This window comes from Fringilla coelebs (genome assembly GCF_963513975.1).
Source record: "Fringilla coelebs genome assembly, chromosome: 27".
NCBI lineage: Eukaryota > Metazoa > Chordata > Aves > Passeriformes > Fringillidae > Fringilla > Fringilla coelebs.
This window is the reverse complement of record NC_140053.1, coordinates 3,263,006-3,285,223: the sequence shown is the minus strand read 5'-3', so window position 1 is coordinate 3,285,223 and position 22,218 is coordinate 3,263,006. Positions and strand designations below refer to the sequence as shown.

General features: G+C 65.8%; 3 protein-coding genes across 3 annotated transcripts; 2 read left to right on the top strand and 1 right to left on the bottom strand.

Moving 5' to 3' along the window:
- Positions 1–984: 984 nt before the first annotated feature.
- On the bottom strand, positions 985–8,482 carry CNTNAP1 (contactin associated protein 1; the record flags this gene model as incomplete). The annotated part of the gene is made up of 24 exons (XM_084222016.1): positions 985–1,175; positions 1,261–1,308; positions 1,431–1,664; positions 1,768–1,861; positions 1,973–2,100; positions 2,210–2,446; positions 2,516–2,755; positions 2,833–3,051; positions 3,128–3,295; positions 3,389–3,516; positions 3,673–3,829; positions 3,921–4,124; positions 4,266–4,385; positions 4,490–4,596; positions 4,685–4,856; positions 4,924–5,073; positions 5,152–5,413; positions 5,745–5,888; positions 5,970–6,154; positions 6,222–6,425; positions 6,617–6,764; positions 6,863–7,056; positions 7,219–7,320; positions 8,404–8,482. The coding sequence occupies 24 exons, from the start codon at positions 8,480–8,482 to the stop codon at positions 985–987; spliced, it is 3,915 nt and encodes a 1,304-aa protein (XP_084078142.1).
- A 2,168-nt stretch (positions 8,483–10,650) lies between these two features.
- CCR10 (C-C motif chemokine receptor 10) lies at positions 10,651–13,642 on the top strand (the record flags this gene model as incomplete). Its single annotated transcript, XM_084222015.1, has 4 exons — positions 10,651–10,662; positions 11,701–12,740; positions 12,797–13,053; positions 13,395–13,642. 4 exons carry the CDS (start codon positions 10,651–10,653, stop codon positions 13,640–13,642), a joined length of 1,557 nt encoding a protein of 518 aa, XP_084078141.1.
- Positions 13,643–14,856: 1,214 nt separating this feature from the next.
- PLEKHH3 (pleckstrin homology, MyTH4 and FERM domain containing H3) lies at positions 14,857–21,883 on the top strand. Its single transcript, XM_084222282.1, has 13 exons — positions 14,857–15,110; positions 16,956–17,011; positions 17,670–17,758; positions 17,883–18,077; positions 18,259–18,416; positions 18,562–18,685; positions 18,994–19,291; positions 19,389–19,596; positions 19,820–19,956; positions 20,074–20,194; positions 20,274–20,723; positions 20,797–20,988; positions 21,069–21,883. Exons 1-13 carry the CDS (start codon positions 14,958–14,960, stop codon positions 21,249–21,251), a joined length of 2,364 nt encoding a protein of 787 aa, XP_084078408.1. The 5' UTR covers positions 14,857–14,957; the 3' UTR covers positions 21,252–21,883.
- The last annotated feature ends 335 nt before the right edge of the window (positions 21,884–22,218 follow it).

Sequence of the window (22,218 nt, the reverse complement as noted above, 5' to 3'; positions counted from 1 at the left end):
CTACACCCTCCATCTCACTCTGGGACCAGGAATTGCTGTTGGCTATGTGGTGCCTCCCTTGGTGCAGGCTGAGCTGGGGTGGGAGGAGAGATCTGCCCAGGCTGCCAAGGTGAAGGCTGGGGAGTGTCAAATGCCATCATTCTGCCTTTATTTGATTATCTTCACATCTCATTCAAAAGAACAGACTTTTTAAAAATAAAGTGCCCAGTGGAGCCAGGCCTTTGGGTAGATAAATGCATATCTGTAACATTGTCTTACCACAACACAGCAAGTGAACAGGAGCTTTCCCTGGGCTGGAGGTAATCGGCAGGACTGGCACTTCGTACAGAGAAGTAGCAAACTACAGACCACGTACCACGACACGCGGGGGCGTCACTCCCGCGGGAGCTTCCGTTTGGTTTTTTATACAAACCGATAGAATAAAAAAACCAGAGTGTAGTAGAATATCCAGCAACAAAAATGGTAGAAAGGATCTGTACCTGATTTATGAAAGCAGCATCTCAGCAAGGTGCGGTGGCGGCATGCGCGGCGCCGGTGTGGAGTATTGCTGGGCGGCCCGGCCGAGCGCGGCCGGTGCTCGTGGCTCTGCGTGGCGAAGCGAGCAAAGCAGCGGGTCATCTACGCGGGTGGCAGCAGCCGGGTGCCCCCGGCCAGAGGGAGGGTGGGCACCGGGCCTGGGGCTCCCCGACAGAGACCAGGCAGGGTTTGGCAGCTGTGGAGGCAGCAGCCTGCCTCCGGCGTGGGGGCTCTCGGCGTATCCGGGGCGAGCGAGGCTGGGGCTCGGCGGATCGTGGCCGCGCTCCGGGGCCGGTCGGTGGCGGCCGTGGGGAGGAGGTGGCGGTCGGTCCGGTCCGGTCCGGTCTGGTCCGGTCAGTCTGAAGGCGGGTGTTGGCAGTTCAGGTGTGCTCGGCCTTTTGGTCCCGCGACGCTCGCTCATTCCCGGGCGGCTCCCGGGGCTGTGAGCCCGTCCCACCCCCGGCCCCGTTAGTCCCCTCTCGGCTCCTCCAGGATCTGGGGCAGGTTCTGTTCCTTGCGTGCAGCCGGCGGTTTGGCAGCACCGCCGTAATCCTGGATGGCCTTGGGCTCGTTGGTGTGGTAAGAGCCCTTGTAGCGGTGGTGATAGAAGTAGAGCAGCACCAGCAGCCCTGACAGCAGCAGGAGCAGGAAGATCACGACTGCGGGAAAGAGACGGCAGTGAGGGACTGGGGAGGGGCCGCAGGGCCGTGCCAGTGGGGAATGCCAGCCAGAGGCTTCACTTACACCCAATGATGATCCCGATCCAGCCGTCATCGTGCACATGGGGGAACTCTGCAGAGACAGAGTAGGCAGCTGAGACCAGGCTGCAGCAAGGTCTCATGCTGGAGCTTCCCTTCTACAGCTGGTGCTTGACGAGGGCTCCATCCCCACCAGGGTCCCACCACAGCACCCACCTGTGGCCATGTACCAGGGGTCCATCTCAGGAGGGATAAGGAGGGTGCTGAGGGGGAGCATTGAGGCACAGCTTGACTCCACCAGCTCCCCCCGGATGCTGTAGGGTCTCAGGGGGCTGGTGGGGTGGAAGATGGCTTTGAGGGGCACGAGGGTGTTGAATTTCACCCCTGAGAGGCAGCCTGAGAAGCCAGGTGTGTTGTAGCGCTGGATCTCGGGGTCAATCACTCCAGTCTCTGTGGGGCCACAGAGGGAAATTATTCATCCTTCTCAGAGGGCAAGGGCCATGCTGTGCAGAGGAGACCCTGGAGCCCCCAGCATGGGCAGGACCCAGCTTACCCATCACACGACCCAGGTACAGGTTTTTGGGCGAGTCCAGCTTGCTGTCCACAAACAGGGAAAACTGCTGCTCCATGACGGGCAGATAGTCCACCTGGGAGGAAGGTGCACAGCATCAGTGCCCACAGAGCCACCCTGCCCATGCCCTCTCTCCCAGCCTGACCTGAAGCCCCCAGGCCCTACTGGGGGGGTTCCCCAGCCCAACCTGGGTGTAGAGCGTGCGGTGCAGGCGGGTGATGTTGACACGGTGGGGCCGCCCGTCCGTCACTGGCTTGTTGGTGAGAGTGAAGACGTAGGGGCTGGTGCCCAGCTGGTAGCGCAGCTGTAGGCTCCCTGTGGGCAGCACAGGGCTGTCAGCAGGGCTGGACCTCTCAGTGGGCACGTCCAACCCACCTATAGGCTCGGAAAGTGGCATCCACAGAGCAGGGGGCCTTGCCCTCACCATCATCCTTGATGAGCACGGCCATGTAGTCCTTGACGAAGGTGCTGACGTAGAGCAGCACGGCAGGGGCTGAGGTGGTGCTGAAGCTGAAGCTGACCTCCTCGCTGGTGAGGTTGTAGCCAGGCAGGGGCTGCCAGGGGCTGCTCACAATGCTGGCGAACTCGCGGGCGGCGTACAGCGACATGGGCAGGATGTTGTACCGCACCCAGGTGCCCTCCTCGAAGTACCCACCGATGTCTGTGGGAGAGGCTATGCTGTGAGAGCAGCTCCTCGGCCCCTCCCACCCCGCGGAGCGCCGCCACTCACCGTGGTTGCAGAAGGGGCCGGTGAAGGCGGAGATGCTGCAGTTGCAGGTGTAGTGGCTGTAGCGCTCCACGCAGAGCCCGCTGTTCTGGCAGGGCACCGGCGGGTCCTGGCAGTAGCCGGTGCAGTTGACCCTCACGCCCTCCGTCTCGTTGGCTTTGCCCTCCAGGTTGAGCGTGACCCCGTTCATCCGCAGCGCCCGCAGGCACCCCAGGAACGGGCGCATCTTGTGCTCTGCCGCGCCTGCAGCGGGGCCGAGACTGAGTGCCCTGTGGCACGTGGGGACCTGGGGATGTAGGGACGTGGCCGGGGGCTCTCACCAACGTAGAGGGGCCGGTCAAATTCCAGGCGGACGAAGCTCTGTGGGGGGAATGGCCGCACCACCCAGGGCAGCTTGTCCACCCGCAGCCGTGCCAGCTTGACGTTGAGCTCAGCCTTCACCTGGTGCCACTCATCGTCGTTCCAGGGCACCACCGACCGCACTGTCAGGTTCTCGTCCCCATTCCCGATGTCAAATATAAATGCCACGTCCCTGGTGGCTGCAAGGACATGGTGCTGAAAAGAGGCCCCAGCCCTTCTTCCCCCAACAGCCCTGCACCCTCTGCTCCCCCGTACTGTTGAGCTCAATGCGGATGTAGTTTCGGTAGCCTGGGTTCTCTAGGAAGACTCCAGACTGGGCAGTGGTCTTGAAGTAGAAGGAGATGTCAAGGCTGTGGTTGGCTTGGAAGGTGGGGAAGATCAGAGCTGCGCCCCTGTTGAAGGAGACGGTATTCCAGGTGTTGCCTGTGGGGAACAGGAGGGGCAGTGAGGGATGTGCAGGGTGCCTCCATGTGGGCACTCTGCAGGCAGGGATGTTGCGTGGGGCCGCTCACTTACGGTCTCCATAGCACCGTAGGGGCCCCAGCACGAACTGGGCTTCAGAGCCAGTGCGGTTGGTGTCTCCAACCACAACCTGGGTGACGGGCAGGTGGTCCACAAAGGTCAGCAGACCCTTGTCTGTCCTCCTGCAAATGTGAGCGCATCAGAGGGGCCATGAGGTGTTTCTGTCCCTTCGCCAGCCCACAACCCTGTTACCCCCATCTGAGTGCTCCAGAGTCTGTGCCCCCCCATGACTGCAGTCCCCACCCCACAGCTCCTGTTCCACAGCTGCCACCACTCACCAAATTGCATGGTCAGCATCACAGTTGCAGAAGTACTGGGGGTCAGCACAGTTCTTGTCCAGCCCGCAGGCGCAGCGCTGGATGCCCGGTCGCGAGCCCCCCCAGTAGTAGTGCCGCTCATCGTTCCGACCCATCCAGAAGCTGAAGGGCAGCCCAGCTGCAGGCACAGAGGAGGGTCAGGACACTGTCCCCTGTCACAGCCCTGCAGTGCAGCCATGCAGCACCGACCCCCTTCTCCCAGCGCTCACAAGGGGTGTTGAGCAGGCGGGAGTTGTAGCAGTGGAGCTCAATGCGCTGCTCGCAGTACTCAGAGGCGTTGGCCAGGGCTGAGACCTCGGCCCAGGAAGCGTTCCAGTACTCCACGGCCCCCAGGTAGGGCTGGTCCACGCTGGAGCCCGTCACCCGCGTGGCGTAGTGACGGTTGTGCCGGATGATGGTCCACGCTCGGTCCTCTGCAGTGAAAGGGGAGCTTTAGGACTTGACCCCTAGGACACCCCCGCTCCCTCTATCCTGTTCCATCTCCAATACACAGGCAGGGATTGGTTCCCAGGGGCATCAGACAGAGGTCCCCTCTGCCCTCCTGCTACCCCCACCTCGGATGTCACAGTACACCGTGAAGGGTTTCAGTGGCCCACTGCCATCTGGGTCAATGGTGTAGTTGCCTGAGGTCTTCCCACTGACCCGGTAAGCATCGCACGTTTCCTTGTAAAGGGCTGGAAGAGAAGAATGGGGGGAGGTCAGTGCAAGGGAGGCACCAGGCAGGAGTAGGGGCTGCAGGTGCCCCTTCTGTCCCTGCCCCACAAGGCTCCAGGCTCACATTTGTGGCAGGTCTCCCCCTTGTACCCCGTCAGGTCGCAGATGCACATGAAGTCATCCCAGGACTGGATACAGCGGCTGTCATGCTCACACAGGTTGGGGGTGCACCTGAGGGCACAGAGGGCTCCTGTCCCAGCACCAGCACAGCCCCCCAATGCCCCCCACTCCCAGGCAGCATCCTCATCCCGGTCAATACCTGTCTGTGATCCCACAGACGTTGAAGAACACGTTGTGGTACTGTGCCAGCCGTTGCAGTGTCAGCAGCTCCACGTCCACGGGCTGCATGTCTACGTTCAACATCTGCAGGCAGCCGTGGAAAGCTGTCTGGTTTGACCGGCAGCCAGTGACTGAGGCTGGCTTGGGGCAGCCTGCAAGACAGATGGGGGTGAGCAGCCCTCAGGCACCCATTGCCCCAGACCCCACCCTGCTGCCCACCTCCAAAGAAGTACTGGCTGCCAGTGCGTAGCTGGAAGGGGTGCGCCACCCGAAACTCAGCACCATCATCATCATCAATGGTCACCACTGCTGAGCCCTCCCGTGCCACCAGGTGCACAGAGTGCCAGAAGCCATCGTTCAGGCGATGCCCTGTGAGGAGAGGAAGGTGAGTGGGGACGCTCCATTGCCAGCCTGATCCCCCTGCCCCATGCTGGCTCCCCAGCCCACCTGCAGCAAACTCCAGCTTCTTCTTGCCAGGCTGGGCGATGGAGACATTGACCTGTCCCTCACTCAGCACCATCTCCAGGGAGCCCAGGCGGTCAGAGAAGCCGGTGTAGAGCAGGAGGCCAACAGTGTCCCAGGAGCGGAAGCGGAAGCTGACGGCCAGGCGGTTCCTCCGTGGGATCCCCGGCACCCGCACGTAGTTGTTGATGCCAGCGAAGGTGATGGGGCTGGTCAGCTGGTCCTGGCAGTAGTGGCCCACATTGCCCTGGGAGTGACCACGAGAGGGGTGAGGAAGGGAATGTTCCCATAGAGGGGAGGCCCTCTCATCCCGCAGTGCTGGCCTCAATCATGCCCAATTGATCCCAATGCCTGGCAGAGCCAGGCGGGTGCCCCAGGCCAGGGACAACCTTGCGCGGTCAATCCGGCACCGCTTGGCTGAGCATGGCCGCTGCCCGGCCCCGCATCACCCCGCAGCGGGCAGGGAGCCCTGCCCCAGGGAAGGGGTACCCCACAGTGGGGCTAAGGACACCCAGGAAAGGGGTCCCCCCACAGCAGGGAGAGGATTCCCAGAGAAGGGGCCACCCCCCGGGCTGGACCTCAAAGCGAATGTTGGGCCGCCGGTGCCGGGCCAGGTCGGCGACGTTGACCCCGTTGAACATGATGTTCTCCACACAGCCCCGGAAGTTCTGCCGGTAGGTCAGGTGCTGCTTGTCGTGGTCAATCACCCCTCCAAAGAATACCTGGCAGGCAGAGGGAGGGTGTCAACCCCTCTCTGGAGGACACCATCAACATCCTGGCAGCCCCCTGCCCAGCACCCCCACCTCAGTTTCGAGGTCAAGCTGGTCGAAGGTGCCGCGGCAGCGGAAGCGCTTGACCTCCCCGTCCAGCGTCAGGTTGACGTAGTGGCCGAGACGCTCAATGTGCAAGGAGTGCCAGTGCTGGTCATCCAGGAGGCTGCCCACCGCCACTGTCGTGTGGCCCTCACTGGCGTGCAGTGGGCTGCTGCCTGGGGAGGACCAGCATCAGCCCGTGGCCCCCTGGCCCCACGCCCCCAGCCCCTGGCCCCAGCTCACCTAAGCTGATGTGCAGGAGGAGCTGGGCCTGTTTGAGTTCCACTGTGATGTAGTCACCCTGGGAGCCCTCCCCGTGCATCAGCACCCCATCCTGCTCCAGCGTCTTGAAGTTGAAGGAGATGTCATCCTCGAAGGTGCTGACCCTCTTGGCTCGGAAACGGTAGGAGATGGCATCGTCCCCATCAAAGTAGAGCACATGGGACCCTGGGGAGAGCAGAGCAGCCCCACCCATGTCACTGCCTGCAGCAGCAGGTGCCCTGGCACGGGGAACACACCCTTCTGCTGCCATGGCTGCAGAGTTTTTGGGCACAACCCCCTCTGAGAGAGCTTTCCAGGTGTGCCAGAGCCAGGATCCCACCAGGCAGGGCTGCTGGAGCCCGCGGCCAGGTACTCACGGTAGGGACAGCCATAGAGGCCCAGGCGCAGCCCAATCTTGCCACGCGGGTTCCAGGCCACGGGAATGATGCGAATGTACCGTGCCAGGATGGGGTAGTGCAGGTCATGCCGCACCACCCCGCTCTCATTCACGTTCCCAAAGAATGTCTGGGGATAAAGGGTCACTGTCAACACCTTGCCCCAAGTTAGGGGTCTCTACCCCTCTCAGAGCCCCCTCCCACAGGGAACCCCGAGCTCCTCCCTACCCAGTTGCTGCCCTGCTGGAAGAAGGGTTTCCAGCTCGTGGGGTGGTCTCCATAGAGCACAATGTAGCGTGTAAGCCAGTCGTAGGTGTTGAAGGTTCCCTGCGTGGCCACTGCGTTGATCCGGTGCTTTTGCATCAGGTCGATCTGGAGCCAGGGCTGCTTGTCCCGGGGGTCGGGGGACCAGCCGCTGGTGCCTGCGGGGGGAGCGGCTCAGCGGCTCGGCTCCCGACTGAGCGGCGGCTGCTTGCTCGGCCCCACCACAGCACCTGGCTGGGCCCCTCAGCCCCGCGAGAGGCAAAACCCGGCCAGGGGCACCCCCTGCCCACCTCCCCTGCCAGTTCCGCGGGGGGACTCACTGTGCAGACGGGCGAAGCTGGCCGAGTAGAAGATGTTGTATCTGGAGGAGGCACCGATGGAGTAGGAGTAAAGGGGAGCAACGAGCTCATCATAGCAGGGTCCTGAGGGGAGAATGGAGTTGGGGGCGGCCTCGGAGCACTGAGCTGGGCAGGGTCCCTGTGGGAGCTCCCCAGCCCTACGGACCCTGAGGGCTCTGGGGACCCCGCGGCTCCCTCGGGCCGGAGGAGCGGCGGGCCCGCTTTGCTCTCCCCTCCCACTGCAGCGGAGCTGACACACCTCTGCGGGCCCCGGCGCCGGCACCAGCCGCCTCCGCACTGACGTGGGCGACGGGACCCCCGCTCTGCCCCGCCCCGGCGGGGAACGATCCCGCGTGGGATCCCGGGGGATCCCGTGCAAACCCTCGCGGCACCAGCAAAAGACCCTTCGAAGGGGCCGGGGTCTCGAACCTCTTTCAGGGTCCCCTAGCGGGTCGGACGGAGTCCGGGGAGCTCAGGAGCATCCCCAGCTCCCACTGTAGGAACCGTGCTGCACCAACCCCCAGTCCACCGCCCCTCGACTCTACCCTCCCCTGTACCACCGACCCCCGCCTCGATGCCCCTTCGCCGCGGCCCCCGGGAAGGGGGTCCCGGGCGCCGGCTCAGGGGGCCACGGGGAGTTGCCCGGTGCGACCAGGGCCTCGCCGATTCCCGTTCCCGAGCGGCTGCCCCCAGCCCCGGTATGGGGTCGGGCCCGGCGCAGCCCCGCGGCGGGGCCAGGCCGGCGGGCGGCGGCGCTGACCGAGGTCCTGGCAGAGCTCGACAAGTCCCGCAGGGCGTCCCCGCTCTCCTCGGCATCCCGGGGCATTCCGGGGCATCTCGGAACCTCGGGGCGTCCCGGTTGTCCCGGGTCCCCAGAGGCTGCGGCCGGGAGCGGGGCCGCCGCCGGCGGGGGGGCTGCGGCGGGGCCGCCCCGGGCGGGGCGCGGTCGGCGGGAGAGCCCGGACGGCCGTGTCCGGCGGTGACCTTGGGAACGATGCGAACAGGGGCAGCGGAGGACACCGAGGGATGTCGGGGGGTGCCCGGGGAAGAAGCGGGGACGCCCGAGAGGACGGAGGATGCGGGGACTGCTCGGGGATGCGCGGACGGGGCGGCGGGCGCGGTCCCGCAGTGCGGAGCGGCCGCTCCCGGGACTGCGGGCCCACTTACGTGCGAGGCAGCCGGGACCGGGGCGCAGGAAACCGGCGCAGGCGGCGAGCAAGAGCCCGAAGAGGCGGCGGGCGCTCATGCTGCGCGCCCCGAGCGCCCTCGGCGCCGCCGCTCCCGGTGCTGCAGCCGCGCGGCGGAGCGGGGCCGGCGGCTCCGCCCACGGGGAGGGGGGAACCGGGCCGGGCCGGGTGCGGCGCAGAGTCCCGACCACCCCCGCCGCACCCGCCGCCGCGCCCCCGGGAGATGCTCCGCCCGGGAGCTCGATTTCCCCGCTCCCCGGCACGGCGAGCGGGCCGGGCTCACCGGGACGCGGCTCGGTGGGTGCGGTACGGGGGCACGGTGGGGCTGTGCAGGAGCTCCCCGGACACCCCCGGTACGTTCCCAGGCGGTGCCCGGTCCGAGCCGCGCTCCGAGCCGCCCCTGCCCCTGTGCAGCCACCGCGCAGGGAGGGTCGGAGCGCTGCCCGCAGCCCCCCCGCAGCAGATGTGGAGGGTTTGTAATCAAGCCGTGGATTAAGGCCTGCAGGTCTCGGGGTCGCTGCTCTCTCCAGTGGTGCAGAAGAAGGGATTTAGTTTGTATCTGCTCTCAACCACCCCCAGACGCCCACACAGGGGCTGGGGGGGTTGTTGCCTGCGTGCCCTACATACACCTACAGCCCTGCGGGAGCAGGAGTCCTGCTGTCCCGGGGGGGCCTGGAGCAGTCCCGGGGGACGGGGATGCCCCAGCAGCTGTTGGCTCCGGGCTGTCTCCAAGCAGGAGCAGGAGCACGGCCAGGCTGTGCCCAGCTCTGCACCGGTGGCTCCAAACCTGGCAGCAGGTGCCAGGCTGGCTGCCACGGGCAGGGAAGCACAGCAGTCAGCTGGGGCAGCCGGGGCCAAACCTCCTCCCTGCCCGGGCAGAGAGAGAGAATAGAAAGCCCCAGGTGGCAGAGATGTGGGACACCTGGCAGTGCATCAGAAGTTCTGCTACCAGGAGCTGGAACTGTATGCTGGGGACGTTGGCACACTCCCTCTTGTCCCCAGAGCTGGCAGTGCCCGCAGGTCCATGCCCAGGAGAGGCACAGCCCAGCTGGCCTTGTCCTCACACCCCAGGGGGCTGCCTGCTCTGGCCACAGCCCCACATCCTGACCCTGTGCTGGGTCAGATCTGTCACAGCCCCAACTGTGACATGTAGAATCCCTGCTCTGCACCCATATCTGGCTGTAGGGCCTGCACTGGCCCCAGGACCCTCCTCCTTCCCCCAAGATGCAGGAAGGCACCCCCAAAGCCAGCACAGGGCAGAGATCTGCAGTTAGCATCCCTGCACTGCAGAAAGAGCAGGAGAGGGGGAAGAGAACCTCCAGCAAGGAGCCCTGGGGACCACCTGGAGGCTGGGGGCACCTGTCCTAGCTGCTCTTCATCCAGCAGCTCCACAGCCCCACAGAGAGCAGCCAGGATCCTGTACCCGTCTGGAGGCAGCAGGAGGGCCGAGGGCAGAGTGGAGATAAGCCATGGCAAAGACAGCTGTGGCTGGGAGAAAGGGGGATTGAGGGATTATGGCCAGGAGCCCATCAAAGCTAGGGATCAGTCTTCTCCCCCCTGAGGAGAGGAAATGGGGCCTCTGCCCCACAGGAACTAATCTGCTTTTTAATGAGGAGCTGGGAATTTTGTTGTCAACAACCAGCAACATGCCTGCCCAGCACTGTGGGGATGCAGCACCGGGCTGGGAGCCGTGGGTGAGTGGTATGCCCTGCACCAGCAGCCACCCCAGCTTCTGGAGACACCAGGTTTGCCATCAGGAAAAGACAACCCTAGACCAGAGAGGGCTCTGCCAATCCTGCCTGAGGAGCACCCTGCCTGTGCCCAGCTCAGTGCCAGCCCACAGTAGCCCTCACTGTGTTCATTGGCCCCATTCTCTCTGGTCCTGCAGCAGCCAACAACAGCCCTGGGATGGGCTGGGGTTTCCTGAGTGTGCTGGATGCCCTTGGCCAGACCCCGCTCCCCTGGCTGCGTGTTCCCAGGTTTGGCTTGCACACCCACATGACAGAGGCTGAGCAGAGCTGCTACTTCTGCCCCCAACATGCAGATGTACAAGGTACATCAAGTAAAAGATTTATAACTCCAAAATGGGGTCACACCTGTTTTTCCCCCCAGGGCTGCGTGTTTGCTTTTCACCATTCTCAGTATCAGGAGCTTCACGTGGTCAAACCACAGTTAAAGAGAGCTGAGACACCAACAGGTCAGAACCAGCAGTGAGGGGAAAGCAGCAATGACAGAGCAGGTAAGGGGGCTGCAGGGTGAGGGGTTTGCTGGGAGCTGGCAGGACCCCCCATGACTGGCTTTTCTTCGTTTTTCAGGTAGTTCTCTTGTGAGTCTTGTGGGTTTAGACTGAAAGGCAAAACCCTGGGGAATCAGGGCGGTGTCTGGTGCCCCAGACCCCCTGGGCCCTGGGCAGCAAAGGGGCTGAGGGGCTGCTGGAGAGTCAGCCTGCCCTGGCACCGGGTTCTGATCCCACCTGTGGCCCCAGAGCAGTTGAGGGGCTCAAGGCCAGCTGCTTGGGCTCACTGACAGGGGCCAGAGTGAAATTGCTGATCTGAGGCTACAGTGAGTCAGAGAGTGTCAGATCCTGATTTCCAGGTCAGTGGGGTCCCAAATGACCGGTACCAGGCTGCAGCACTGTGCTGCTGCCCCAGAGGGGTGAGCAGCTGGGAGGTGGGAGCACTGTGCTCCCTGTGTGAGGCAGGAGCTCCCTATCTGGGAGCAGAACCGGGCAGTGCAAGAGTGTGCCCACACTGGGGTCCCCAGGGTGGTGTGTGGGGGCTTTGGGAACCTGGGGGATGCTGGTGAGGATCCCCAAGACCCAACTGCCCAGGGCAGCTGGGGCCATAGGCTGGGTGCTGAGCCCCAGAGCACCTTCCCAGTACGTGCATGGTGAGTTTGTGGGACAAGGTGTTGTGCTAGGGACGCCGTGGCTGGGGTCATGTCCCTCCACCAGCTCTGCTTGCAGATGGCTGCTCAGGAAGCTTGTGGTCGCTCTTGCAATGACTGAGCACCGCAAACCTCCCACCGCTGCAGGGTGGGTGTGAGATGGAAACAAACCCCGCACGTAGCGCCAGGTACCCTGCAGGCGGGCTGGGCTCCCTGTGGTGAGGCTGGGCGGAGAACGCCTGCAGGGGTGAGGCTGGGCGGAGAAGGCGTGCCCTGGGTGTGCCCTGGGCTCCCAGCGGTGAGGCTGGGTGGAGAACGGCTCCCTGGGTTCTGCACCTCGTGGCCGGGCCGCCCCTGCCGAGCCCTCCTCACTCGGCCTCCCTCTGCACAGGAGGTGACTCCCAGCCCCATCTCAACAGATCTGACGGTCACCAGTGACTCCTACCTCTGGGAGTACTCGGGCGAGGCCAGTATGTTGCCTGAGCTCTGTGAGAAGCAGGCAGTACAGGGCTTCGCCCGCACCTTCCAGCCTGCCGTGTACCTGCTGCTCTCGCTGCTGGGCACAGCGGGGAATGGGCTGGTGCTGCTCACACACACCCGCTACCGCCAGGCACGCAGTGTCACCGATGTCTGCCTCCTGCACCTCGCTCTGTCCGACCTCCTGCTGCTCCTGACGCTGACCTTCACCATCAGCGACACGCTGCAGGGCTGGTCCTGCAAGGCGCTGCAGGGTCTCTACTACCTCAACTTCTACAGCGGCTTCTTCTTCCTCACGGGCATCAGCGTGGATCGCTACGTGGCCATCGTGCGGGTGCCGGCCGCCTGCCGCCTGCGCCCACGGGCTCGCCAGCTCGGCTGGCTCACGGCGGGGCTGGCATGGCTGCTGGCCATGCTGCTGGCACTGCCCCAGTTCATCTACAGCCAGGCAGAGCAGCACCAGGATCTCCGCCTCTGTCGTGTGGTCTTCCCCCGTGAGGTCTCACGGGCAGCCCGCGGGGCCACCGACCTGCTGCAGGTGGTGCTCGGCTTCGCGGTGCCCTGCCTGGTGATGACGAGCTGCTACACAGCTGTGGCACGGACACTGCTGGCGACCCGCGGTGTCCAGCACCACCGGGCTCTGCGGGTGCTGCTGACCCTGGTGCTCGTGTTTGTGGTCCTGCAGCTGCCCCACAGCCTGATGGTGCTGCTGGACGCGGCCGAGCTGCTGTTCCCCTGGGAGATGAGCTGCGCCCAGAGCCGCCGCAAGGACCTGGCCCTGCTGGTCACCGGCGGGCTGGCGTACCTGCGCTGCTGCCTCAACCCCCTGCTCTACGCCTTCCTCGGCCAGCGCTTCCGCCGGGAGCTGTGGCAGCTCGCCAGCGACTGTGCGCGCTGCTCCTGCCGCCCCGGTCCCCGCCGGCGGGCATCGCTCTCCAGCTACCTGGACGTGATGTAGGAGCCCGGTGCCGCGGGGCTCGGTCCCTCCGCGACTCCCCGTCCGTGCGCAGACCCGCCCCGGTGAGCGCCGGGACACGGGCAGCACCAGACAACCCGCACGGCGCCTGCACACGCTTGGGCAGAGGGAAGAGCAGCCCCGCAGCGCCTGCACGCCCTGAGAGTGCCTGCACTGCCCTGGGAGTGCCTGCACTGCCCGGCGACCCGCGGGGCTGCGGTCCCTGCAGAGACCCTGCAGTGTCACCGCGCCACGGGCCGTGCGATGGTTCGCGTGCTCTGGGGGTCCGGGCGGTGCCTGTGAGCCGGTTCGGTGCGTGCAACGCTGGGGCCAGGCAGGCAGCTGGTTCCCACTCTCACAATAAACCCCGGACGAGCTGGTTCCCACTCTCACAATAAACCCCGGACGAGCTGGTTCCCACTCTCACAATAAACCCCGGTGGGCGAGCGCGGTCTCCGCGCGGGGGTTTTGCGGGGCCGGGGCGGCTCCTTGGCCACCGGCACCGGCGGGCGATGCCTGCAGGAGGCAGCAGAAGCTCGCGCTTCCTGAGCGCCCTCCGCTCGTCCCCGCCGCTGGAGGGACACGGAGCCCCCGGACAGGGGACAGCAGAGGCCACCCCCCCGAACAAACCCTCCTTGGGTCCTGCACCCCAGGGCGCGGGCAGAGGGAGGTTTCTCTCCCCTCCATACTCCCCCCACGAGCTCCTGTGCCACGGCACATCCCGGCCCAGAAGCTCTGCGGCACCAGGGTGCTGCGCTGGGGCTGGCCCGGGCCGGACACGTGGCGACCAACACATGACCACGGGCTAGGACATGGCGAGCGACACTTGTCCCACGGGCTGGCGCATGGTGCCATGGGCCAGCAGCGCCGGGGCCATGTCCCACTCACCAGGCCTGGCTAAGGAAGCACTGCACAGTGCCGGGAACAGGACTGGGCTTGGCTGTGGTGCAGCTGCTCATGGAGCCTCCCAGCAGAGCTGGGCATGCAGGGAAGCACCTCCCGGTCCTGCCGGGGCTGGAGGCTACTTCCTGTTCACCCCCTGCTCTGGTTGGGATTAGCCCAAGGCTCGACTGGAAGAAGCCATTCCAGAAGCTTCACCTACTGCTGGGCCAGAAGCAGGTTACTGCTGACTCAGCAGGCGGAGAGGCGGGGTGATGGGCCTCTGTCCCCCACAGCCCTCGGTGCGGATCAAGAGCCAGATTCGGGCAGTTCTTGGCTAGACAGCACAGCTGCCCCTGCTGCCCACCCAGCCTGTGGTCTGGGGTGGTCCCGTTCCAGTCCTGCGATGCCCCCCCAGCTCTGCTGGATGCTCGTTACTGGCCTGGCTGCACAGCCGGCCCCACACCAGGGGCTCAGCCCCAGGCACAATCCAGAGCAGGCTGCGTGGGAGGGGAGCTGGCAGCCGGAGCTTCCTGCCTGCGCATCCCAGCAGCCAGGCTCCCAGGGACGGCGCTGACCCAACAGCTGTAGCACAGCCAGAGCCTGAACTCCCGGGGCTGCGGGAGTGGAGCCAGGGCCTGGACGCTGCCATGGCACCCGTGGCTTGAGGGTGCCACAGACCCTCTGCCACTGGGCGGACCCGGGGCTGAGCTGAGCCACACACCGTGGGCACCGCCATAGGTGTGACCCCGCCATGAACGCCTTCCACCACCTCCTTGGTGGAAAGCAGCTTTGAGGGCCGGCAGGACAGGCCTGCCCGGGGATGGTGCCCTCCTGCCCACGGTGCCCTCTGCCCGAGCACAGAGCCCACGGTACTGCCCGCTGGCACAGACTTGGCACCGCACCGGGCTCAGTCGCCATGCTGGGACAGGCGCCAGCGCTGCCGCACGCAGGAGCCAGAGCAGAGCACGATGCGGGTGCCGCGGGGCAGGGCAGGGGCCCGTGCCCGGTACCGGTGCCCACACCGGGAGCAGGCGGCGCTCAGTGACGGTGCCCCCGTGATGTGCCGAGGGTACCCGGTGCACCCTACCGGCGCTGGCTCCGGGAGCACCGGCCCTAGCGCAGCCCGGCCGCGCGCTGCCCCCGCCCCGCAGCTGACGCACCGGCGGCCCCGCCGCCCCGGGCGGGAGCTCCGCCCCGGGCCGCGCGCGGCGATTGGCGGCGCCCGGTGACGCGCGGCCCGGCCCGCCCGGGGCGGCGGCGGGGCCGGCGGCCGGTGCGCGGGGCGGGCCGGTCCCGTCGCGTCCCGGTGCCGTCCCGTTGGTGTCGGCGGGGCGATGCCGTTCCCGGGCGGGCTGTGGTGGCTGCTGTGCTGTCGGCGGGGCTTCACGCTGCTGCGGCGGGAGTACGGCGAGGCGGAGCGGGAGGCGGACGGCGAGGCCGAAGACGAGGAGGAGGCGTCCTTCGAGCTCCGCGCCCAGGGAGACCAGGTGGGGCCGGCACCGGCGCTGGGACGGCCACCGGGACGAGCACGGACGCGCCGCCGGGGCGGTCCCGCTGGGTGCATGGCGGGTCGTTCCGGTGGGTGCGGGCGAGCCGCAGCCCAGGGAAGGCTCCGGGCGGGCGCGGAGGTCCCGGGCCCGCGGGGCAGGGCCGGCCGTCCCGCTGGGTGCTCCTGCCCGCTTCGGCCCGGGCTGCCCGCTCCTTAGCACGGGGGCCGCGGGGTACCGTGCCAGACCCGCGGCGGGGCCCCGGACTGCCCCGCCGGAGCGGACCGGGGCTGTCCCGGGAGCACGTGCCGGGCGCGGGGCGCGGGCCTGGATCTCCCCTCTCCGGCTGCTTCCTCTCTGGAGGGAAACGGAGCGGCGGAAACCGGTGCTTCCTCCGGCCGGGCTGCGTGTGCGACGGCTGATAGCGCGGGGGCAGCTCCCGCGGCTCCTGTCTGTCTGTCCCGCCGCTCTCCTGCACCAGGCGCCGTGGGGCCGAATCCCAGCCCGGACTCGGAGGACGCAGGGGCTGGTGACTGCCTGGTCCCCCTCGCTGTGGCCTCTCTCCCCTGCCCGCTGCGGGGGTTGCAGGGTCCTGGCTCTGTCGGTCCCTTAGCAGTAGGTCCGCTTTCACAGCAGTGCCAGCCCGTCGGGACAGTGACAGGGCTGGAGCTGGGCCCTCTGGGGACTGGTGGCAGTGCCAAGGGCACAACTACGTAAGGAACCGTCTTTGGGCTTCCCACATCCCATGGGCCGCACTGGCTCCGGGCTGGCGTGGGCGACTGGTGACGCCAGCTCCCCCGAGAGCCCTTTGCTGTGGCCAGGGGGTCCTTGGAAAGCCACAGTGTCAGCCGCCCCTTCGTGGGAGCGTGGGAGCAGCTACCCTGGCCCTGCCGCCGCAGCTCCTCTCCTGTTTATTTATATCCCTGAGAAAGAGCCGGCTGCCACCGCTGCCTCCTCTGGACTGCCCGCGAGAAGCCAGGCACTGCCTCCATGCCTGCAGCCCTGAGGAGCGTGTGAGGCCCTCCCCAGTGGGACAGTGTCTGGAGCTGCTGGCCCTGTGCATGGGGACCAGCGCTGTGTGACAGGTGCCCTTAATGCCACAGGTCAGTGGCGCCCGGCCCTGCCCCACAGCACAGCCATACCTGCGGCGGCTCCCCCCTCCCTGTCACTATTTTTAGCATCTGTCTCTTTTTCTTGGCGTTGCGTGCTCTGGCCTGTCGAGCCTCTAGCTGCCCTGTTGGGCTGCAGCTGGCAGGAGCTCCCGTGCATCTCCCAGGACAGCGCTGCCGGTGCTTCCATGTCCCCGCACCCCGCTGTGCTGGGCGCCCTGCCCGGCCCGGTGCCTGCCTGTGCCTGGGCTCTGCCTCGTGTCCCGGCATGTGTGCCAGGCTTGTCACGTGAGCGGCACTGTCCATGTCAAGTTGTGCTGCGTGAGGAGGAACTGACCCTGTCCCACTGCAGGGCCAGGGACTTCCCAGTGCTGCGTCCCACCGCCGCGGGCAGGAAGTCAGCGGCCCCATTACAATGGGACTTTGTGCCGTAAGCGTATTACTCAGCACTGACCTTGTGCAATTCTGCACGGTATTCAGCCAGCTGGGTCAGCTGAGGACACATGGCCAGCGCGCCCGCCGGCTGCCCCCGCACCCGGGGTGCCCCAGCTGCAGCCCTGGTTCTTGCCGTGGCCTTGTGGGTGCCAGGGCTCCTCTGCCCCATGGCAGCAGGGTGTGAGCCTGTCTCTCTGGGCCCAGAGCTGGGTTGAGGAGGAGGCATACAGTCATGCCTCACCCTCATTACATGGGGTGCCAGGTAATGACCGTGGGGCTGAGATGTCTCCTTCCTCCCCAGGGATCCCTGGAGGTGAGCCTGAGCCAGCCCACCCGTAGCAGCAGTGGCTCGGAGCGGTGAGTGTTCCCCTGCCTTGTGTCCCTAGTGTGGTGCTGCAGGAGCTGAGGGACTGGCATGTTGTGGGAGGTTGCCCTGGTGCTGGCGTGTGCTGAACCATCCTGCCCACCGAGCTAGCACCAGGCTGTGGCGTTCTGTCAGGTGGAGCAGGGAGTGGCAGAGCCGGGACTGCCGTGCTTGTCCCCATCCCTGGCGCATCCTCAGGCATGCCTCCATCCCCCTGCCATGCCGGATAGCTTGACTGCCTCAGGCTTAGCTGATGGGGCTGTGCATGACTCTTCCTGTGCCAGGAGGCTCTGCCAGGCTGTGTCCATCAGCAGAGGCTGTGCCCTGGGGTGGTTGGTGCTGAGGAAGACGGGGTGCCGGGGCACAGGGGCCTGCTTGCTCGCTGTACGCGCAGTACTGACGCTGCTGCCAACATTCCTTCCTGGTTGTTCATTTTCCGAATTCCTTGGCAGGGCCAAGACTGCAAACAGCTTATTTTTAGCCGGGGTCATTTGCACCCAATGACTCTGTTCCCACCGCAGGGCTGTGGGGTGCCCAGAGCCCCTTGGGACCCAGCTCATCCCAGCCCCGAGGCCAGCTCCCTGCTCGGGGGCTCTGGGAGACCCCCAGAGATCAGCTGGGTGCCTGAGCTCAGCCCCATGTTGTCCTCAGGTCCCTGCTTGTTGCAGAGGAGATGCGCAGCCTCATCGTGGAGAAGGGTCCAGGGCCAGTGGAGGACGACCCTGATGCTCTCGTGAAAGGTGGGATTGTGCCCCAGCTGTGGCTGGTGCCATCCCAGAGGGATGGTGAGACCTGTGCAGACCCTTCCCTGTGCTGAGAAGCCGGTGGGGTGGATGTCAGTGAGCTGAGGGTTCCCCTTCCCAGGCTGGCTGCAGCGGGAGATGCGGGGCTGCATGAAGACCCCCTGGATCCGCCCTCGGAAGTACTGGTTCGTGCTGACTCCTGACTCCCTGGACTACTACAGCAGCAACGAGAAGGGGGCCAGGCGCCTGGGCTCCCTGGTGCTCACCAGCCTCTGCTCTGTGCTCTGGCCAGACAAGCAGCTCTACAAGGAGACGGGTGAGCTGCCCATGCCCCTTGGCCGTGTTGCATCTTCCCGGCACAACTTGTACCCTGTGTTACCCTCCCAGTCCTGAGAGCCTGTTTTGCCCAGAGGAGAGGCTGTGCTGAGCCCTGGGGCGCTGAGCCAGCCTGGCTGGGGTGCTGGTGGACAGTGGGTGAGTGGGTCTGTCCCTTGCAGGCTACTGGAGCGTGACGGTGTTTGGCAGGAAGCACTGCTACCGCCTGTACACGGAGCACCTCAACGAGGCTGTGCGCTGGGTGTGCGCCGTGCAGAAGGTCATTGACAGCAAGGCTCCTGTCCAAACACCCACCCAGCTGCTCATGCGTGATGTCGAGGTGAGCCCATGGCACCGGGCTGCCCGTGCCCACAGCCATAGGCAGCACTGGGGTGGGTGTTTGGGGCCTCACATGCCCCAGGGTCTGTGCCAGGCACTCAGCCAGGTTACCCCTCTGCAGCTGTTGCTGTTGCTTTGCCCTCCAGGAGCACAGAGACAGCCCCGAGGTTCTGGAGCAGATCTATCGCTGCAACCCCATCCTGCGTTACACCAGTGGCCCCCTCTACGCTCCCCTGCTGCCCTTCCCCTACGGCAGCCTGGACCAAAGCGGTGAGCAGCAGCTGGGGGGCACAGGGCTGGGTCCTACACTCTAGGCTGGCAGCAGCGATGGCTGGGCTGGATGCTGTGCAGGGCAGGTGGGCACTGGGCTGGGGCCCAGCTGGCCCTGGGTGTGAGGACAGTGCCCAGCTGCTGGCAGGGGGTCCTGGGGAGGACCACGGGGCTGTTAAGTCTTATCCCATCCCACAGCCCCTGGCCCCCGCAGCTACACCACAGGGCTGTTAACCCCTATCCCATCCCACAGCCCCTGGCCCCCGCAGCTACACCACAGGGCTGTTAACTCTTATCCCATCCCACAGCCCCTGGCCCCCGCAGCTACACCACGCTGCGTGACGAGGCTGTGAAGCTCTTCAACTCGCTGCAGCAGCTGGAGTCAGAGCGGGACCCAGTGCCGCTGATGCAGGGTGTCCTGCAGACCTGCCTGGACCTGCCCCCGCTGGTGGATGAGATCTACTGCCAGCTGGTGAAGCAGACCACGGAGCCGCTGGCGCCGGGCGGGCAGGGCGACCTGCACTACTGGCAGCTCCTCACCTGCATGAGCTGCACCTTCCTGCCCTCCCCGCCTGTCCTGCGTTTCCTGCGCTTCCACCTGGACAGGTGAGTGCCAGGGGTGCTAGCTGGCACCAGGGAGCTCGCCAGGTTCCAGGCACCCTTCAGATCAGTGCCACCCTGATCCTCCTGGCATTTCTTGCAGGACAGAGAACCGTTTCCCTGCCTCGGAGATGGCCAAGTACGCCTGTTTCATCCGAGAGGCATTGGGAAAGACGAAGGGGAGGGAGTGTGTGCCCTCTCTGGAGGAGATCCTGGTGCTGATGCAGCGACAGGAGATGATCTGCACAGTGCACTGCCCTGGGGCACCTGCCTGCAGTGTGGCCATCAGTTCCCACACCACAGCTGAGGAGGTGAGGGGTTATGGCTGTGCCAGGCAGGGGGCTGGGGACATTTTGATGCACAGGGTTGGGTGGGCAGCATGCCACAGGAGGTGAGCAGGGTCTCTCCCAGCTGAGCCATGGTGGAAGGGGGCCAGGGGCCTTTGCCCACCATGACCAATCTGTGTCCCTTTACAGCCCTGAGTGCCGTGGCCAGGAACACGTGGTCACCATCGGTTGCCTTTGTCTCGCCCAGGTGGCCCAGGAACTTGTGTCACGCCTGGGGCTGTCCCAGAGCCCCAACCTCTTTGCGCTCTACGAGCAGTCCCGGCGACGGGAGCAGCCAGTGGGCAGTGCCACACTGCTGGCTGATGTCCTCACCAGGTTTGAAAAGTAAATGTCCTGTTCTGCTGCCTATGGAGGAGAAGGGCTGGGGGGCCACGGGTGGGAGGGAACAGATGGGTATGGGGCACGTCCACAAGCTGATGGAGCCGGTCCTGTCTGCTGCAGCCTAGCTGGAGAGGACCGGGAGCAGGACCCACCATGCCGGCTCTGCTTCAAGCACTACGGCTTCCTGGACACGGACAATGTCCCACGGGACAGCTTGGAGTTTGCCCTCCTCTTTGAGCAGGTGAGTGGCACTCTGGGGTGGCTGTGCCGTGCCATGCTGTGCCGTGGTGGCCCTGCCAGCTCACCCCGCTCTCTCGCAGGCGCACGAGATGGTGCTGCGGGGCTACGTGCCCACATCAGAGGAGACGCTGCAGACGCTGGCGGCCCTGCGCCTGCAGAGTCTCAACAGCGACTTCTCCACCCACGCGCCCTTCCCGCGCCTGGAGGAGCTCTTCCCACCCCACGTGCTGCACGCCCGCCTGCCGCCCCTGCCCCACCGGCCCCCCGCCAAGTGCCGGGGCGCCCGGCTGCGCGCGGGGCTGCTGGCCGGGGGGCTCTGGGGCCAAGCGCTGGCCAAGCAACGGGCGGAGCGGGACCAGCGCCTGCGGGGCCGGCTGCGTGAGGAGGGGGCCAGCACCATGGCTGCCATTGTGGAGAAGTGGAAGCTGCTGCAGGGCATGGGCCGGCCCGAGGCCATGGCTGCCTACGTGGCCTTGGTGCGGGAGTGGCCTGGCTTTGGCTCCACACTCTTCGATGTCGACCTGCAGGCGGTGAGGCCCCGGCTGGGTGTGGTACAGGGGCAGCACTGGCAGTGGGCAACCCTGACACCCATCTCCCTTGCAGAGCCCAGTGGGCCCCGGGCCCCAGCGCCTGTGGCTGGGCATCGGGGCCAAGGCCGTCTCGCTCTACAAGCCGGGAGAGCCCGAGCCCTTGGACAGCTTCTGCTACGGCCGCATCTCCTCCTTTGGTGCCTCTGACAGCAGCACCTTCCGCCTCTCCGTGGAGGATCGAGACCTGCTCTTTGAGACCTCCCAGGTAAGGGGCTGCCATGCCTCCACCCTCCCCTCTCACCCAGGGTGCCCCAGACCGACCTCCTCTGCCCCCTCTACCTGCAGGTGGATGAGATTGCCCAGCTCCTCAAGACGTACCTCGCCTCTGCGGGTGCTCAGCGGCTGCCCCGGCCCCAGGAGCCTCCCACCAGTCCCCCCACTTTGGAGCCCACTGTGCTGCCCCAGGGGCTCTGCCCTGCTCCTGGGCCCTGGCAGCACCGGCCACCAGTGGGTTCCTCCCACAGCTAGCCCAGCAGCTGGTGTGGCCACGCAGGTGCTCCGATGGCCGGCGTGGGAGGGCAGCCAAGCCTGGCAGCGAGTGGCAGGTCTGTGCTGGCCCCCAGCTGCTGCAGAGAGCAGGGGGCCAGGGGGTCGTGCTCCCCCACTGCCATTGCCTTTCTGGCTATTCCCTTAATTTATTTTGAGACGCCTGCGCGCCCCACGTCTCCCAGCACTTTCCCTGGTGGGCAGCGGGGCCGCCCTGCTGGGGTCCCCCACACTGCCCCCAGGCCTGTCCCCGTCCCCTATACCCTGGTGCCTTTGCCTCCAGCACTTGTGTTGCTTGGCCACTCTGCTCGTGCCCTGGGCAAGCAGAGGGTACCAGGCAGTAGTGCTGTGCCATCATCTGTCTGTCCGTCCTCTGGACCCACCCCTTCTGGAAAGCTGCGGGCGGCTTTTGGCCAAGCTGCCCTGGGGACCCACGGGCTCCTCCTGCATGAGTGGCTGGGCTCTGCGGTGGCCCTGTGGCCAGGTTTATGTCACAGGGGTGGATGGTGGAGTGGCAGCTGGTACGGCTGGGGCTCAGCCCCTCAGTGTTGCCTGTGTAGAGTTTGTTGGTTCTGTCTTGGGATGGGGGGGTTGGTTGGTTGTTTTTCTAAATAAATGCACAAAGGAAAGGCTGGGCCTCCTGTCCTGAAGCGTGGGTTGACAGCGGGAGGCTGGGACAGTTGGATCCCTGGGGCAGCTAGGGCAGCAGGCCTGGAACAGGCAGCGGGGAGGAGCAGCACAGCATGTCCTTGGGGGCAGGGACTGCTGTCCCTCTGGTCATTGCCAGGCGACCTTTGGCATTTCACCAAGAGCACAGGCAGCTCCAGCTCCCCGGCAGCCCCTGGCACTGGCTGCCCCAGCCACGGGGGCCGCTGCCAAAGAGGGCGTGGGAGCCCATGCTGCCACGGTGGCTGTATTTTTAAGTCACCTGCTCCGTGCCCCTAAGGGT